The following is a 17,487-nucleotide window of genomic DNA, read 5'->3' as shown; positions in this document are numbered from 1 at the left end:
GGAAGGAAGGAAGGAAGGAAGGAAGGAAGGAAGGAAGGAAGGAAGGAGGAAGGAAGGGAGAGAAAGAAAGAGCTGTGTTGCCCAATTGGCCAGTTCCAGTTGGGTCCCCAGTGAGTCAGCTCCTCCTACTACTTACAGATGCTGTTGGCTGTCCTTTGTTGGACCATGACCTTGGGGAGGTGATGCCATGACAGGCAAGTGAATTGGATTTAAGTGAGGCAGGCTGTGCAAAGTCACTGGCCTCACCTTCTCCTCCAGAGCCATCTGGGTCCAGTGGCCAGATATAAATGAGCACGACTGGAGATGGCCCCTGGAGTTCTGGGTATGAAATATCAGAAAAAGTGCACATCCTGCCTCAGACGTACCTACCTGGAGACCTTCTGCTTCAGTTTCCTCATCTGTAAAATAAGGGGGTTAGATCAGATGGCCTCCAAGGTTCTTTCCAGGTCTAAATATATGTCCAAGGTTACAGAGAGATTAAAGAGTAGAACCAAAATCTGAATTCAGATCCTCTGACTCCACACACAGGGCTCCTAGACCACACTTCCAACCAAAAGCATCCTTTAGCAAGAAAGGAGTATACAAGGATGAGACGAGGAAACTCAGCGGAGCCCTCAATACAGCAGGTAGGTGGCAACGTGGATAAAGCATTGGGCCTAGAGTCAAGAAAACCTCAATTCAGATCCTGACAGACGAGCTCGGTGACCCTGGACGGATCATTTTACCTCAATTTCCTCATCTGTAAAAGGGGGATGATAATAATAGCCCTACTTCCAAGGGTTGTTGTGAAGGTTAAATGAGAGAAAATTTATAAAGCACTTTGCAAACATGCCTGACTCCTCATGACCCCATTTGGGTTTTCTTTTTTTTTTTGGAGGGGGAAAGGCAAGGCAATCAGGGGTAAGTGACTTGCCCAAGGTCACACAGCTAGTAAGTGTTAAGTGTCTGAGGCCAGATTTAAACTCAGTTCCTCCTGATTCCAGGACTAGTGCTCTATTCACTGTGCCACCCAGCTGCCCCAATTTGGAGTTTTCTTGGCAAAGATACTGGAAGGGTTTGCCATTTCCTTCTCAAGCTCATTTTACAGATGAGGAAACGGGGACAGAGTTAAATGACTTGCCCAGGGTCACACAGCTAGTGAGTGTCTGCGGTCAGATATAAACTCAGGAACACGAGTCTTCTTGACTTTAGGCCTGCCGTTCTATCCACTGCATCACCTAGCTGCCCTATAGAAATGTTCTATATAACTCTATTAGAAAGTACTCTGGGGACAGCTAGTGGTGCAGTGAATAGAGCACTGGTTCTGGAGCCAGAAGGGCCTGAGTCCAAATTCAGCCTCAGACACTTAACAGTTATTAGCCATGTGACCTTGGGCAAGTCACTTAACCCCAAGTTGACCTGCCTTCTCCCCTCCAAAAAAAAAAAAAGTACTCTGGACTGGAGGTCAGGAGACAGAATGGTTCAGTCATTAAGCGACTGAGTGAACTTGAGTAGGTCCCTCCCTCTGTTTGGGTCTCAACCCTCAAAGAAGCACAGGCCTGACTTTTTGGGGGAGATGCGGAGAGAGGGAGGGAAAGGGAATGGTCTTGCTATCTTCATCACCACACCCCTGTACCCTCAAGGTGTCCTGATTCTTAATTACCCCCCTGCTCCCTCTCCTCCATGTTTCCCAGAGGGAGAAACTTGTAAGCAGACTGTGATGAAAAAGCCATAAACCCTCAGAGGAGTAGAGACCAGAGTCGGAAGGAAATTGTGCAGGTAGGAGGAAGGCAAGAAGCCTCTGGGTGGGGAAGGCTTGGGAATGTGCAGAGCCAGGGACCTGCCAGCCAGAACCACCCTGTCTCACTGGTATCTTAATAAGAAGCCAAGCCAGAGCTAAGCTTTCCCACAGACCCCAGTGCCAAGATCCCAGAATCCCATATCTGCTCTTAGTAGACTCCAAAATATCCTCTGCCTCACATCTAGACCATGCACCAAAGCAGGAAAAGTCTCTTACTTATTAATAGGGATGGGAGTGGGTGGGGAGACCTAGTAGCAAAGCTGTCTGAGGTCCTTCCTGGGCGAGGAATACCATTTTTTCCCAGCAGGTGCAATTCTAAGGAAACTACCACAAGAGGGCAGTAGCTCCCAACTTTTGATAACCATGGGGGAGCAAGAGATAATTGCCTCTTCTGAAGACCATGAACTTTTGTTTCCTTTAAGCCCTGCCGACAATTTTTAAACCAGCCTAAAATTAGATCTTCCATTTTCTTCATTGCAGCTGGCCCTCTCCTCGCTTCTACTCCCACCGAACTACAGTTCTTTGAAAAACAATAGGAAATAATAGAAGAAATGATGTCCTCCATGGTCGATGGCCCAGCAGAAGGGACCATAGGATCATAGCCAGAAGGGCCCCTCTCAATCAACAGTTGAGGAAATGAGGCTCCATTCCCTTAGTTGGATGTGATGGGCAGCCCAGACATACTCTAGCTATGTGACCTTGCAGATCAGCTTCTCCAAACAAATTTCAGTTTCTTCATCTATAAAATGTAACAGCTGCACGGAGATGCAGATGGAAATCGGCCTCAAATTTAAGAATACCTGGATTCAAATCACTTAACCTCTCGGGCCACAGGCAACTCTGTTGAGACTATAAATTACCAAGCAGTTTCCTCACTGAGAATAGACTATGCCAACGAAATCAAACATCCGGTCCAAAAAAACAACCTAGACTATTTACTACCTATATGGCCTTGGGCAAGTCACTTTCCTCTCTGGACCTCAGTTTCTTCACCTGTAAAATAAGACAGGTGGAAAAGAACAGGGGTTCTTAACCTTATCTGTATCATAGACTCCTTGGACAGTCTAATGAAACATATGGACCCCTTCTCAGGAGAATGTTTTTTGTTTGTTTGTTTTTGGAGGGCAATTGGGGTTAAGTGACTTGCCCAAGGTCACACAGCTAGTAAGTATTAAGTGTCTGAAGCTGGATGTGAACTCAGGTCTTCCTGACTCCAGGACCAGTGCTCTATTCACTGTGCCACCTAGCCACCCCTAGAATGTTTTTAAAATCAAATACACTGGATTGTAAAAGAAACATATTATATTGAAATATAGTTATCCAGATTAAAAAAACCCCCAAACAAGTTCACAGACTCCAGGTTAAGAATCCCTGGATTTGAGGATCTAGAAAGCCTTCCAGCCCAACTCCAGATCTAGGTTACCATTTCATCTGAATGCATTCATGAGGTCAAGTTCAAATCACATTATGTCATTTTTATCAAGATGAAATCAAGTTAATAATTTGGTAGGGCATGTATAATGTAATTATAGCTAGCATTTGTATAACATTTTAAGATTTGCAAAGCAGTTTACAAATATCATCTCATTTTTATAATAACAATGATAACTAGTATTTACAAAGTGCCTGTATAAATATTTATAATTTTTTTTGTGTCTTACAAATATTGTCTCACCTAATATTCACAACAACTCTAGAACATAGAAGCTATTAGTTTCTGGTGCTTATTAGCACAGTGCTTGACACTTGCACAATAAATGATCTCCCCATTTTATAGTCAAGGAAACTGAGGCAAAATGACTTGGCCAGGGTCACACAGTTATTAAGTGTCTGATGGACTAGATTTGAACTCCAGTCTTTCTGACTTCAGGCCTAGGACTCTTGTGCTACCTCATTTCTTTTATTTTATCCTTGCACTTAGCCTTGTTCAACCCTGGGAGGTAAGTGCTGCTATTGCTCCCATTTTACAGATGAAGAAGGCAGGCAGAGGTTAAGTAACTTGCCCAGGGCCACACATCTCAGTTTGGATTTCAGTTCAGATCTTCCTGAGTCCAGGTACAACACTCTCTCTACTGCCCCACTTACCTGCCTGTAAGTTATAAATTATAATCAACAAGTCCAGACCTTGATGGAGAAAGAAAGATTTACATGACAGGTGACAGGGACAGGTTCCTTCTCCATTGCCTTGATGCTGGGAGTGGGAAAGACCAGGAGTAGATGGTATTCTTTGTATATCAAGCTCATGACTCATTTTTACTTCCTGGCCACCTCCCTGGCCCAGTGTGGAATGGAAAGTACTCGTGCTGGTTGCTTATGTGTGTTGGCATCTTAGGCATGGTTCTGGGTTCATTACCTGCCTTGGGGCATAGGGCAAGGGAACTTTCCCTCTCCAAGTGAGAGTGAGAAGAGCCATCACAGCCCACAGAAGTGGAACTATGGTACTGTGGCCTGGACAGGGTAGAATTAACACAGGAGTCAGGAGGAGAACCCATTTCTAAACCTTCTTCTAAAAATAGCCGTGGCCACCATGTGATAGAATCTTACCCCTGGAACTTTAAGACAACACCTAGGCCTTCCCTGACTTCAAACAGGACCACAGCTAAGCCAGAGGGGTACCTGGCAGCCCCCAAACTTCCTGTTTACTGACTCCCCTGCAAGAGGCCTGCTCTCTAATGCTTCATAAGAAAGAGAATGAAATGAAGAGAAAGCAGCTTGTTCAAAGGAAGGCTTTGAAACCCCCCCCCCCCCAAAAAAAAGGCCTGGGGGAAAAACGGTGCTGAAAAAAGGAAAAAGATGGAATGGGGAAAGACAGTCCTGCTGGGATCCTAAGGATCAGAGATTTAGAGGTGGAAAAGACTTGTGAGGTCATGGAGTCCAGCCTATTTTACAGATGAGAACATTGAGTCCCAGCAAAGGAGATGCAATTTGTCCAAGGTCAACCAGGTAGTAAATGACAGAGCAGAGATTCAAGCTCAGGTCTTCAGACTCCCACTCCAGCTATACAGCCTGTGCCATACAACTGTGTTGTTGTTCAAGTCATTTCCAGCTCTTCATGATCCTACTTGGGGTTTTCTTGGCAAAGATGCTGGAGAGGTTTGTCTTTGCCTTCTACAATTCATTTTACAGATGAGGAAACTGAGGCAAACAGGGTTAAGTGACTTGCCCAAGGTCACACAGCTAATGGCTGGATTTGAACTCAGGTCTTCTGACTCCAGACCTGCTGCTCTCTCCATTGTACTACCTGGCTGCCCTACAACTTTGATCTCAAATAACTCTAATCTCTTGGCTAGATATACCCCCCACATGTATTACCAGCATCAAACTCAACACGTCTGAGAAGGAACTCATCATGTTCACTCCTTTACTCAGACATTCACTCTTCCTCTAAGTGTCCATATTTCCGTGGATGGCACCACTGTCCTTCCATCGTCCTTGGCTCTCCCTTCTCCATTACCTGTCCCCTCCACTCCGGCCCCACATAGCTAGTGTTTATGAAACTAAGGTTTGCAAAGTAACAACCCTGAAAGGTAAGTGCTATTGTTACCCCCATTTTACAGATGAAGAAACTGAGGCAGACAGTGGTTAAGTCACTCTCCCAGGGCTACACATCTAGTATCTAGGGCAGAATTTGAACTCTAGTCTTCCTGATACTAGACCCAGTGCTTTATCCGCTGCACCACTTAACTGACTCATAATAAATATTCAATCAATTGCCAAACCATGTGGATTCTATCTCAACAATATCTCTTACATCCATCCCCTTCTCTCCATTTGCACAGGCTTTTATCATCTTTCGCCAGTGATGAGATGCAGGCTCTGGGAACCTCCTTGAATCTTTCCACAAAGGGCATTTGCATGAAGCCATAAACCTTTCATTGTAGCTCAGCCCAAACCTTTGTTACTAGCTTGGCCCTCCATTATCCAGCTATTCCCCACCCTTGATCCTCCCCAAATATCTATACCCAAATCTGTTCCATCCTGGAACCTAGACCACCCTGGCCTAGCCCTCCAGTCTGTCTTCTCCTGGTAGCCTCCAGCAACTTCCCACTCTTAGTCCCTCTTTTACTGGACTCTGACCTCATTGACTCCTCCTGAAGACCCTCCCCAAACTCCTCCCCTAGACCACCCCTAGATCCCTCCCACAACCTTTTTGTATATAAGGCCCCATCTTGCCTCCATGTGGTTTAGATCTCCATAGAATTTTCTAGCACAGATTTGCTCTGTGTCAGATAATTCTGGCTCACTTGTCCAATACAAGCCTTACAGATACAGAGGCTCCTTAAGAATCTACCCAATATGGCGGGTCTCTAATAAACGTTGCTTTTCTTTGTCTGACAGAAGACTTGAGTCGAATTCATTCCCCCATATGTTGGTATTTTGGGGTCTTGAGCACCCCTAACCCTCTGCCTTATCATTTCATGATGACCCTCTTCAGCCAGTACTAGTATAATAGTTTTTTTCTTTTTTTAAACAATGGTTTCTTAGTTGGGGTCCCTGCTTCCAGTGTCTCCCTTCTCTAATTCATCTTCCACACAGCTGCCAAAATAATGTTATTAAAATGTACATTTAACTACATCACTCCCATACTAAAAAATCCTCAATGGCTCCCTATTGCCCTTAGGATAAAGTATAAACTGCTCAATATGGCATTAAAAGCTTTTCACAATGTGGCTCCCACCTATCTTTACAGACATTTCTTGTTATTCCCCTTCCTTTACTCTACATTCCAGCCAACTTGGCCTCTGGGTTTCTCTCCAATTTCAGCATTGTACCTCTGGCCTGGAGGGCATGTCATTTCTTGGAATCCCTAACTTCCTTCGAGGATTAGCACAAAAACCAGGTCCCATAAGAGGCTTTTCCTGAAATCTCCTTCCCCCCCATTAAAGATTCTCTCACTGCTCAAATTTCTTTATATTTACTCATTTGTGTACCCGTAATTCCCATCCCTGTACATGTCATTTCTCCCTCCACCAAGAATGTAAGCTCTTTGAGGGTGGAAAAGTCCATTTTTCTTTCGTAGTATCACCAGCACCTAGCCCATTGCCTGCCTTCTACATAACAAAAGCTTAATAATTGCTTTTGAACTGAGCTAACCTTATGCAATAACTATTGATGTAGGGAGTGAGAAAAGAGATTATTTTCGTATTACATTAATAATCAGTATTATATACAGAACCCACTCCCCCTCATTCAAAACCAGGTCTCTCAAGGACATTTCTGACCTTGCCCAAAGAATCCACCAGACTCAGACCATCTAATCTCAGTGAATCCTGGCCCATTGTGTTCTACTTGGGTAGGACTGGGATGAAGAATAACAGATCTTTGTATGGATTGCCCTAGGCGGGTGTGATCTGGGTAGAGATGAATCTCTTTGTCCAGGAATGACATGATCAGTCACGGTTTCCCAGCCTCTTATTAGAATAAGCCTACCTTTCATTTTAATATTCATTCTCTCATTAATTGTTAACCAATCAGAGTTGATTTCCACCCATCAGGCACAACCCCTTTTTCCAAAGCTATTTAACCATTCAAGTAGACTCCAGGGTCGTCTTTGGTTGCCTAGAGAAACTACTGGCCTCAATTTATCGATTATTTGCTAGCCATAATTCATAGGCTGATCATTAATTACCTGGAAACACTGTCTCTCAGGAATTCTCATTCATTTCAGGGGAACGGGAAGAAGTGAAAGGGAGGAGGGTTGTTTCTGTTCCCCCCTCTTCTTACCCATCTTTCTTTGAAGCTGCAGGCTGGCTTGTTTGTTTTAAGTCGACAGCAGGCATCTATTTACAGAACCCCTATAAATCTTTGTTTCACTTCCCCAAGAGTCTTAATCAGATAACACATTTCTCTGCAATGGGAACAAAGGGAGGCATTAGGGGACTGTCCTATCCCTAGCATGGATGAAGGTTTCCAGCCTTTCCAAAGTTTTGTAGCTGGGCCAGTTCCTTTTCATCCCTGGCTATAATTTGGAAGGGAAGTGGGAGTAACAGGAACTGAGGGTGTTAGGGGTAACATTAGAGGTAGCTTTCTTGACCACGTGAGGAGCTGCCCTCCCAAACTCCAGTTATCTCTTTGGCTAAATCCTTTGACAAAGGGTTAGCCCTGGGGAAAATCGTCTTTGAGGCTTGGACATCTAGCAATCTAGGCACCCAGGAATCCCCAGGGAATCCATAGATGGTCAAGGGAAGAGGAGGTTAGGGGGCATTGGCTCAGTATCCACTGTGGGCATGACTCTCCAAGGTATTCAAAATCATCTTGTGAGTCCCCTTCAACCAGGCCACCCTCCCAATCTTGTCCTTCATCCTTATTAACAATAATAAAAAATGATATTTCTATCTGCCTAAATGTTTACAAAACTCTTTCTTCCAAACAAGTAAGGTTAATGGTACAGGTAATATTTTCCCCATTGTGGGGTTGAGCTTTAGTTTCATTCATGTACCATTAAAATATGAGCTACTTGAGGGCAGAGGGCATTCCTTTTGAAAAAAAAATTTTTTTCTTCATCTTATTTTTGAAGGCAATCAGGGTTAAATGACTTGCCCAGGGTCACATAGATAGTAAGTATCTGAGGTTGGATTTGAACACAGGTCCTCCTGATTTCAGGCCCAGTGTTCTATCCACTGCATCACCTAGCTGCCCCCCCACCATTCTTTCTAATCCAGTGCCTTTCAGATAATAGATGCCTAATAACCCTTGTTCATTGAGCAATGGATTTAGGGAACTCCCAGTGAGGAAATTCCCTTCACTTGTGCAACTTACAGTCTTATTGAATGACCTGGGGTATTGAGAGGTTTAAACGACTTGCCTGGGACATTATGGGTCAGAATGGGTCTGAGGCAAGACTTGAACCCAGGCCTTCCTGACTGTGAAGCCAACATTCGAATTCTCCACTGTCATGGCTGACTTTCATTATCCCCATTTTACAGAGAAGGAAGCCAAGGCTCAGAGAAGGTCATTGCTAAATAGCCAGTGTCAGAACTGGGATTTGAACTCAGATCTTTGACTCCAAAACTAGCATTGTACTCCCTGCACCATGTAGTAACACCCCTCCCCCAGCTAACTACTTCTAATAAGAAATCTGGACTCTGTGAAAAGTGGTGCTTTATCAAAAGAACATGGCACACAGTTGTCATCTGTCCTACGCTTAGGCCTTGAACAAAGTAATTGCTTAATGAGTGCATGAATCACAGCTGAGGGGGCCTTCCTACTTGGTGCTTTATCATGGCGTCAGGGATCATAGATGGAGAGTGGGCAGGGCCCTCGGAGGTCACCCACCTCAGCCACCTCATTTTACAGTTAAGGAGTCCAGAGCCCAGAGAGGGCAGATCACACAGCTTGGGCCTCGTGAGCATCTGCCTAGGGTCCTGATCCTGCTTCTAATGTCTCTGGTGGGCAGGCCCCAAGCTGCCCCCAAATCCCCAAACAGGGAGCATTTGTAAGGTAACATATGTTAGCTGGGTCCTTTTGGGTTACTGCTTCCCTTTATACTTTCAAACTTCTGAAGATTTGCTTGGCTGGGACTTTTTCTTATGATAATAACATTATTATTTTTATTTTTGTTTTTGTTTTTTTTTGGAGGGGGGAAGGCAGGCAATTGGGGTTAAGTGACTTGCCCAAGGTCACATGGCTGGCTTTGTGTTAAGTGTCTGAGGCCAGATTTGAACTTAGGTCCTCCTGAACTTAGCACCTCCAGGGCTGGTGCTCTATTCACTGCACCACCTAGCTGCCCCTAACTAATAACATTATTATTATAAATGGATACCACCTATATAAGCACTTTAAGGTTTGAAAAGAACTTTAAAAACAAATAATATCTTTTTGGGGCCTCACAACTCTAGGAGGTAGGTGCTGGTATCATCCCCATTTTACAGATGAGGAAACTGAGGCAGCCTGAAGTTACATGACTTGCCCAGGGCTAAACAGCCAGTAAGTATACAAGGCTACATCTGAACTGAGGCCTTCCTGACTTTGGGGCAGCTAGGGTAGAGCACTGGACTTAGAATTAGAAAGGTTCATCTTCATGAGTTCCAATCCAGCCTCAGACACTTACTAGCTGTGTGACCCTAGGTCAGTCACTTCACCCTGTTTGCCTCAGTTTCCTCATCTGTAAAATGAGCAGAGAAGGAAATGGCAAACCGCTCCAGTATGTCTGCCAAGAAAACCCTAAATGAGGTCATGAAGAGTTAGACATGACTGAGATGACCAAACAACATCTTCCTCATTCAGGACTACTGGACAAGCTACTGTCTTGTATTAAAAATAAATAAATAATCTTAAGTCACTTTACACACACAGAAAAGAAAAACAAAATGACATAACAGATAGAGTTCTGGTCTACCAGTCTGGGCCTCAGTTTCTTCATCTGCAAAATAGGGAGGTTAGACACCATGGCTTCCTATGGTCCCTTCCAACCCTTGTTCTAATCTATGAGTCTATGCTTTACCCCATACCTGAACAGGAACTTTCTCCATCACACCTCTGAGGAATGCCCAAGCCAACTTCCTATGGAAGACCTCCAGTAATGAGAAGCTCACTCCCCCCTCAAGATCCTCTTCCTGCTTTTATTTATTTATTTTTTTAAGCAATCGGGGTTAAGTAACTTGCTCAAGGTTACACGGCCAGGTGTTTCTGGGTGGGTGCTAAGTGTCTGAGCCCGGGATTCGATCTCCAGGTCATCCCAACACTGAAGCCGGTGCTCCTACTAGCTGTGCTACCTGGCTGCCCCTCTTCCCTGCTTTTACATGGCCCCAATTGTTCTATGGCCTCAAGTGAAGCCTCTCGCTGCTTCTAGTCTTGGTGTCTAAGAAATAAGCAGAAAAAGCCTAATTTTTATTCCACACAACAGCCTTTCCAAACACCAGAAGAGCAACTATGACCCAACCATAACTCTTCTCTTCTCCTTGATAATCACCCCTGGTTCCTTCCATTGCTTCTCTAGGCTTTTCCTAGTTCAGGTCTTCATGCCTCTCTTACACAGCTATAATCCCTCCCTCTTGGTGTCTTTCCAATCCACCCTCCACATACATATCAAATTCATCTTTCTGAGAAACAGGTCTGACCATGTTACTCCCCTCCTAAAAAAAAACTGGGTTCCCTATTGCCTTGGGAATAAAACACAAATCCCAAAGCCCAGTGCTTAGAGGCTTCTGTATTCTGGCTCTGACTTATGTCACATTACTCCTTCCCACAATTCCACATTCCAGCCCACATGGACTACACTCTCTTCTCCAAAGTCAATATTCCATCCCCTACCTTCATAAGTTTGAACTAGACTGTCCTGTGGCTGAAATGCACTTCTTCATCTCTGCAGCTCAAAATCATTCTTTTTCCTCCAAACTCAACTCATGTTGCCAATTCCATGAAATCTCCCCCAACTGGTATTGTTCTCTGTCTCCTCAGAAATTTTCCCTCATTTCTATGTATATTTTAGTCCCTCTGCTTCAGTAGAATGTAAACTCCTTGAGGGCAGTGACCGTTTTATATTTTGTCTTTGTATTCCCAGCACCTAGCACAGTGCTGGGTGTATAGTGAATATTTATTGAATAGAAATTAATATGGTATGAATTCCAGTCCCTTATCATGTACTCTATCTCTTGACTCTGGCTGTCTCTCATGCCGGGACTGTTCCCCCTTCTCCACTCTGATTACTGCCTCCCTGGTTTCCTTTAAGTCCCAATTAAAATCGCACCTTCTACAGGAAGCCTTTCTCAACCCCTCTTAATTCCAGTGCTTTCCCTCTGTTAATGATTTCCTATTTATCCTGTATATAGTTTGCTTTGTATCTGTGTTTGTCTCTTGTCTCCACCCCCCTCCCCCAGATTATAAGCTCTTTGAGGGAAGGGACTGGTTTTTGCCTCCTTCTGTATCCCCAGTGCTTAGTGAAGTGCCCGGTAGGTATCAGGGGCTTAATAAATGTTAATTGATTTATCCTTTGGACAGACTCTAGCATGTCAATGTCCTCCTTAAAATGGGGCACCCTGAGCTGAACGCGCTGCTCCAGGGGATATCGAGGCTTAGGGGAGGGAGCATTGGGCCAGAAATCATAAGGCCAGGGGTGAATCCAACTCTGTTACCTCAGTGCAATTTTGGACACATCCTTCATCTCTAGCCCAAGCCCCACTATTATATTGGGATAATTTGACCACCTCGTCCCTCTCTCATTCTAATTTTTGATTTGTCCTCATCCAGGGATGGTTTCCCTCCTGCCTACAAACATGACCAGATCTTCTAGAGACCTTCGTGCAAGTCTGTCATCCATCTGATGTGCCTCCTCACCTACATTTTTGCGCAGTCCTTTCAATCGTGTCCGATTCTTTGTTGTTGTTTTGGAATGGATTAGAAGACTTTACTCTCTGTGATATAAACACCAACATGCACAGAGTTGACTTAGTCTTTTTACTTTGCAAAAAAAAAAAAAAGGATGGATGGAAACATTGACAAATCCTTCAGTAGTTTTTTAAAAAATCATAAATGAAATCAGCAATTGTAAGTGCATTCACTCATCATCTCTGAATACCACATGAGCTAGTATTACCTAGGAATTAGAACTTACCCAGGGGGTGGCTAGGTGGTGCAGTGAGTAGAGCACTGACCCTGGAGTCACGAGGACCTGAGTTCAAATATGGCCTCAGACACTTAAGACAAAAACTAGCCATGTGACCTTGGGCAAGTCACTTAACCCCAATTGCCCTCCAAAAAGCAAAAAAAAAAAAGAACTTACCCAGGTATTGAAATTTACCTAGGTCAGTTCCTCAGTCTTTAAAAATACACAATAGTGACAGCTTAGACCATTGTGGCTTTTATGATTTAAGACATTTTGAGAAAAGCAAATACTTGTTTCCTCACTAGGAAACAAGAATACTTTCTTATCATCCAATATCAAAAATATTTCAGTTTGATTTACCTTTATCTAAGGGTAAAATTAATCCTTCCTACACCTAGATGATTTTTTTTTTGGTATTCAGTAGTCCCAAAAGCAAATTCTGTCTAAATTTAGACTGCGTCTATACCAGGAGAGTGTCCATAGCTAGATGCTAACACAAAATATGTCAGCATACTGGCTGAAGTCCATGTGTTAACAAAAAGAGATTAATATGAAATGTTCACCAACATCTTTCTTAGGAATTTTGCCACGGTCTTGTGTAGTGAGAGACCTGAATGGTTCCTTGAGTACTTATCATATTCACTATGAAGATGGAAACATCAGTAGATATCTTCATGGTGTTTTCCAATTTTGGCTTTTAACTTCCTAAAATATAAAAGGTCTTCCCATCCTATTGCAACCATTTTTTCTTCCCACTATTTAGTTCAATCTGATTAGTAAATTTTATCATCTTTGGCAAGCTGTATATATACCTTCTTCATGTCTGATTCCTTGTGACCCTATTTGGGGATTTCTTAGCAAAGGTAGAGTGGTTTGCCATTTCCTTCTCCAGTTCAGGCAAACAGGGTTAAGTGACTTGTCCCAAGTCACACAACTGGTAAATGTCTGAGGCCAGATTTGAACTTCCTGACTCCAGGCCCAACATCCTATCCACTACACCACTTTGCTGCCCATGTCTCCTTAAAGTCATAACCAAACTCTTAGAAAAAGTCATTTACGCTTCCCATCCCACCCCACTTTTGAACCTTCCATTAATTATTTTTTTTTTTTTTGCTTTTTGGAGGGCAATTGAGGTTAAGTGACTTGCCCAAGGTCACATGGCTAGTTTTTGTGTTAAGTGTCTGAGGTCAGATTTGAACTCAGGTCCTCCTGACTCCAGGGCTGGTGCTCTATTCACTGCACCACCTAGCCACCCCCTTCCATAAATTTCTTAACCCTTTGGAATCTGGATTTGGACTTGATCACTTAACTACTCTGTCCAAGGTTATCAATGATCTCTTAATTGCCAGATCCAATGTCCTTTTCTCAGCCTTCATCCTTCTTGAACTGTCCGTAGTATTTGACACTGTTGATGACCACCTCCTCCTACCCAGACTCTGTTCTGCTTGGGTTTTCATGGCACTGCCCTTTCTTCCTGTTCTCCTTCCACCTGTATGACTTCTCCTTCTCAGTCTCATTTCTTGGATCATCCTCTGGGTCCCGTCCCCTTGGGGTAGGCAAACTCCAGGACTTTGTCCTGGGCTCTCTTCTCTCGCTATATATATATACTCTCTGTCTTGTGATCATGTTATTTCCATATCTATAGCTTCTCCTGGACTGGATCCCACATTACCAACTGCCCACGGGACATTTCCAACTGGATTCCTTATAGTCATCTCAAACTCTACTCATCCTTAATGAAGCTCATTATCCACTCTATCCTCTTCCTATAATAATAATAATAGCCAACATTTATGGCACTCTTTAAGGTTCACGAGGCACATTACAAACATTATCTCAATGAGGTCTCACAATAACCTTAGAGGTAGGTGCTATAATTATCCCCATTTTACAGAAGAGGAAACTGAGGTAGACCGTGGTTAAGTGATTTGCCCAAGATACTCATCTTCCTGAGTTCAAATCTGGCCTCAGACATTTACCACTTGTGTGACCCTGGGCAAATCACTTAACCCTGTTTGCCTGAGCTGGAGAAGGAAATGGCAAAGCACTCTAGTATCTTTGCCAAGAAAACCCCAAATGGGATCAAAAAGAGCTGGACACAATTGGACACAGCCAAAAAGTGTCTAAGGCAAGATTCAAATCCAAGTCTTCCTTGATTCCAAGTTCAATGCTCTAATCACCATGCCACTAAAATGACTCCATCTCCCTACCCTTCCTATTTGTGTGAGAAGATATGCTGCCATTCTTCCAATGATTCAGGTTCATCACATTGCAGTAATCCTTGACTCATCACTCTCATGTATCTCCCCACCATGTCCAACCAATTGTAAAATCTCATTCATTCTACTTGCCCAGGATCTCTCGGATCGACCTCCCTTCTCTTCACTCTGTAGTTACCACCTTCTTCAGACCCTTAGGACATTTTATTGCAGCTCCTGCTCTGACTCCCTCCCGACAACATCTCCCCTCTACACACGGCTGCCAAAGGATACTCCTACGGCACATTTGTGACCATGTCACTCTCTCATTCAGGAAGTTCCAGAGTTTTCCCCACTACCTCTAAGACAATACAAACTCCTCCAGCTGGCTTTGAACGCCTTTTGCAAGCTGGTCCCAGACTACTTTTCCAGATTAATTGCACTCTACATTCTAATCATACCAGCCTTCTCATTGTACCTTGTACACTACGTTCCATCTTCCACACTCATGCCTTCACACAAGCACCAGGTACCTAGCATACACTCCATCCTCAAACCTGTCTCCTAGAATCTCTACCTGCCTTCAAAGCTCAGTGCAAGGGCTTCTTCTTACAAGAAACTGATTCTTACCTTGCTAGCATCCCTATAGAAATTCTCTCCCCCCAGAATACTTTTCTGTCTCCTTTGTATGTATAAGAAGCTGGATGAGTCCATCAATCCAATCACCCTCCTCTACTTAAAGCAAATGACAAAGTGCCTTACCCAGATACTTTTGTCAAGTAAGAACAATCCATCAGACTAAGCGAACTATACATAAACAGAGCCTAGATATCATGATTGAATCAATCAAACATAGGCTTAAGACTAAGTATACAAAGTCCTGCACCAATTTAGAAGTCCTTAAAAGTCATTGGATGTCCTAGTGGGGCCATTGCTAGCATATACCATAAAGAGATAAAAGGAATGACCAAATGTACACATATATTCATAGGAACACTTTTTTGTTGTAGCAAAGAACTGGAAACAAAGTGGGTGCTCATCAGTTGGCTGACAAATTATGGCTTTTGAATGTAATGAAGTATTTTTTGCTCCACAAGACAGGAAAAAATGGATAGTTTCAGAGGAAAGGCTTCTATGAACTGATGCAAAGTGAAGTAAGTAGAACTAGGAAAATGATTTATACAATGACAAAAATATATATAAAGAAAAACAATTTGGAAAGGCTTTGGAACTCTGATCAACCTCCAGAGGATCCATGTTGAAGCATGGTACCAACTCCTAATAGAAGGGTGATGGGCATAAGGTACGGAAAGAGAAATACATTTTTGGATGTGATCAAGGTGGGAATTTATTTTGTTTGGATTTGAATATTTCTTTAAAAATTATGATTCAACTGGAGGAGTGATAGGGAAAGTAAGTTGCTTGTTAACTGAAAAAAAATTAAATTTAATTTAAGGATAGAAAACATGCGTCAGAGAGACTAAATGATTTGCTGTAGGATAGATAAATTGGGATTCAAACCAAGGTCTCTCACCCTCAAATTCAGTGCTCTTCTACCCCAAAGTTGGGGAACCTGAGGCCTTGAGGCCACATGTGGCCTTCTAGGTCCTCAGGTGCAGCCTTTTGACTAAGTCCAAGGGTTTTGTTTGTTTTTTGAGGAGGGAAGGCAAGGCAGTTGGGGTTAAGTGACTTGCCCAAGGTCACACAGCTAGTAAGTGTCAAGTGTCTGAGACCAGATTTGAACTCAGGTCTTACTGACTCCAGGGCCATTGCTCTATTCACTGTGCTACCTAGCTGCCAGAACAAATCCTTTATTACGGGGATTTGTTATATGAAGTTTAGATTCAGTCAAAGGGCAGTCCTTGAGGACCTAGAGGACCACATGTGGCCTCAAGGCCAAAGGTTCCCCACCCCTGCTTGCTTCTCAAACTGTTGTTTGCTTAGTCATATCACTGTTTGGGGGATTTTAAGTTTTTCCCAATTTTTTCAATATTTTAAATAATGTTGCTGTAAATGGGACTTAAGTGGTACAACTAGTTTTTTTTGTTTGTTTACTTTGCCTCCCACCTATTGCCATATTTGTTTCTCTGGACTTGGACTCTCCCTCTTTCCTCTGCCTTTCGGGGTTTGTGCCCACTGAGTCCTGCTCTGTCCACCTGGCCTCTGACCCTCTGATTATTCAGCCCCTTGCCCTTCCTTAATACCTTGCCTCCAGCTTGCTTTCCTGCTCTGACCCAAGATCCTTCCACCCCTCCAAGCCCAGTGTCCACTTCTCTGATACCTCTCCCAGGATCCACAATCCAGTGGTGCCCATGTGCTGAAGTAACATTGACTCCCTTGGGATCCGATGTCTTACTCTGGCAGATGTGCGCACACTGCTTCGGGTGCTGTCCACAGATGGAATAGCAGCTGATGCACTCTTTCACCAGGTGGTCGTAGTAGCTGCCTGGTCTCTTACTGCACCTCAGAGAATCTGGAAATGGAGATTAGCAAAACGTAAATGTTTCAGTTCTTCAAGAACTGAACAGTAAGGCTTGTCCCATCCCCTGATGCAGACCTCAGCTCCTTCATGTCTTAGTAGATTGTTTCACGAATCTCAAACCCAGCTCTAAATTTTAGGAGCCCGTGACCTTCTTATCCTTCGGGTAAGTCATTTAACATTCTGGACCTCAGTGTCCTTATCTGTAAAATGAGGTGTAAGACTAGATGACCCCTGCAGCCCCTGCCAGCTCTAAATCTATGATACTATGAAGTTTAAAAAATGAGTTCTTCTCATATTTAATTTTTTTCTTTTTTTCTTTCTTTCTTTTCTTTCCTTTTCTTTCTTTTTACCTTCTTTTCTTGTTTCTTCCTTTCTTTTTATCTTCCTTTCTTTCTTTGTTCCTTTTTATCTTCCTTTCGTTCGTTCGTTCGTTCGTTCGTTCGTTCCTTCCTTCCTTCCTTCCTTCCTTCCTTCCTTCCTTCCC

At 43.4% G+C, this 17,487-nt stretch overlaps 1 protein-coding gene across 3 annotated transcripts in view; it reads right to left on the bottom strand.

Moving 5' to 3' along the window:
• Positions 1 to 17,487, bottom strand: part of TNFRSF13B (TNF receptor superfamily member 13B) — a 35,883-nt gene that overhangs the window by 7,856 nt on the left and 10,540 nt on the right. For 2 of the 3 annotated variants that reach the window (XM_069084708.1, XM_069084709.1), the window contains one exon: positions 16,803 to 16,994. In XM_069084708.1, the coding sequence (XP_068940809.1) occupies positions 16,803 to 16,994 (192 nt within the window). The remainder of the gene's footprint in view (positions 1 to 16,802; positions 16,995 to 17,487) is intronic. The other variant, XM_069084710.1, reaches the window with a different exon arrangement.

The sequence above is a fragment of the Petaurus breviceps genome, unplaced genomic scaffold, assembly GCF_028583685.1.
Source record: "Petaurus breviceps papuanus isolate PSGF00001 unplaced genomic scaffold, PetGlider_PUasm1.0 175, whole genome shotgun sequence".
Classification (NCBI taxonomy): domain Eukaryota; kingdom Metazoa; phylum Chordata; class Mammalia; order Diprotodontia; family Petauridae; genus Petaurus; species Petaurus breviceps.
Note: the sequence above shows the minus strand (reverse complement) of the source record. Positions and strands in the feature narration are given on the sequence as shown.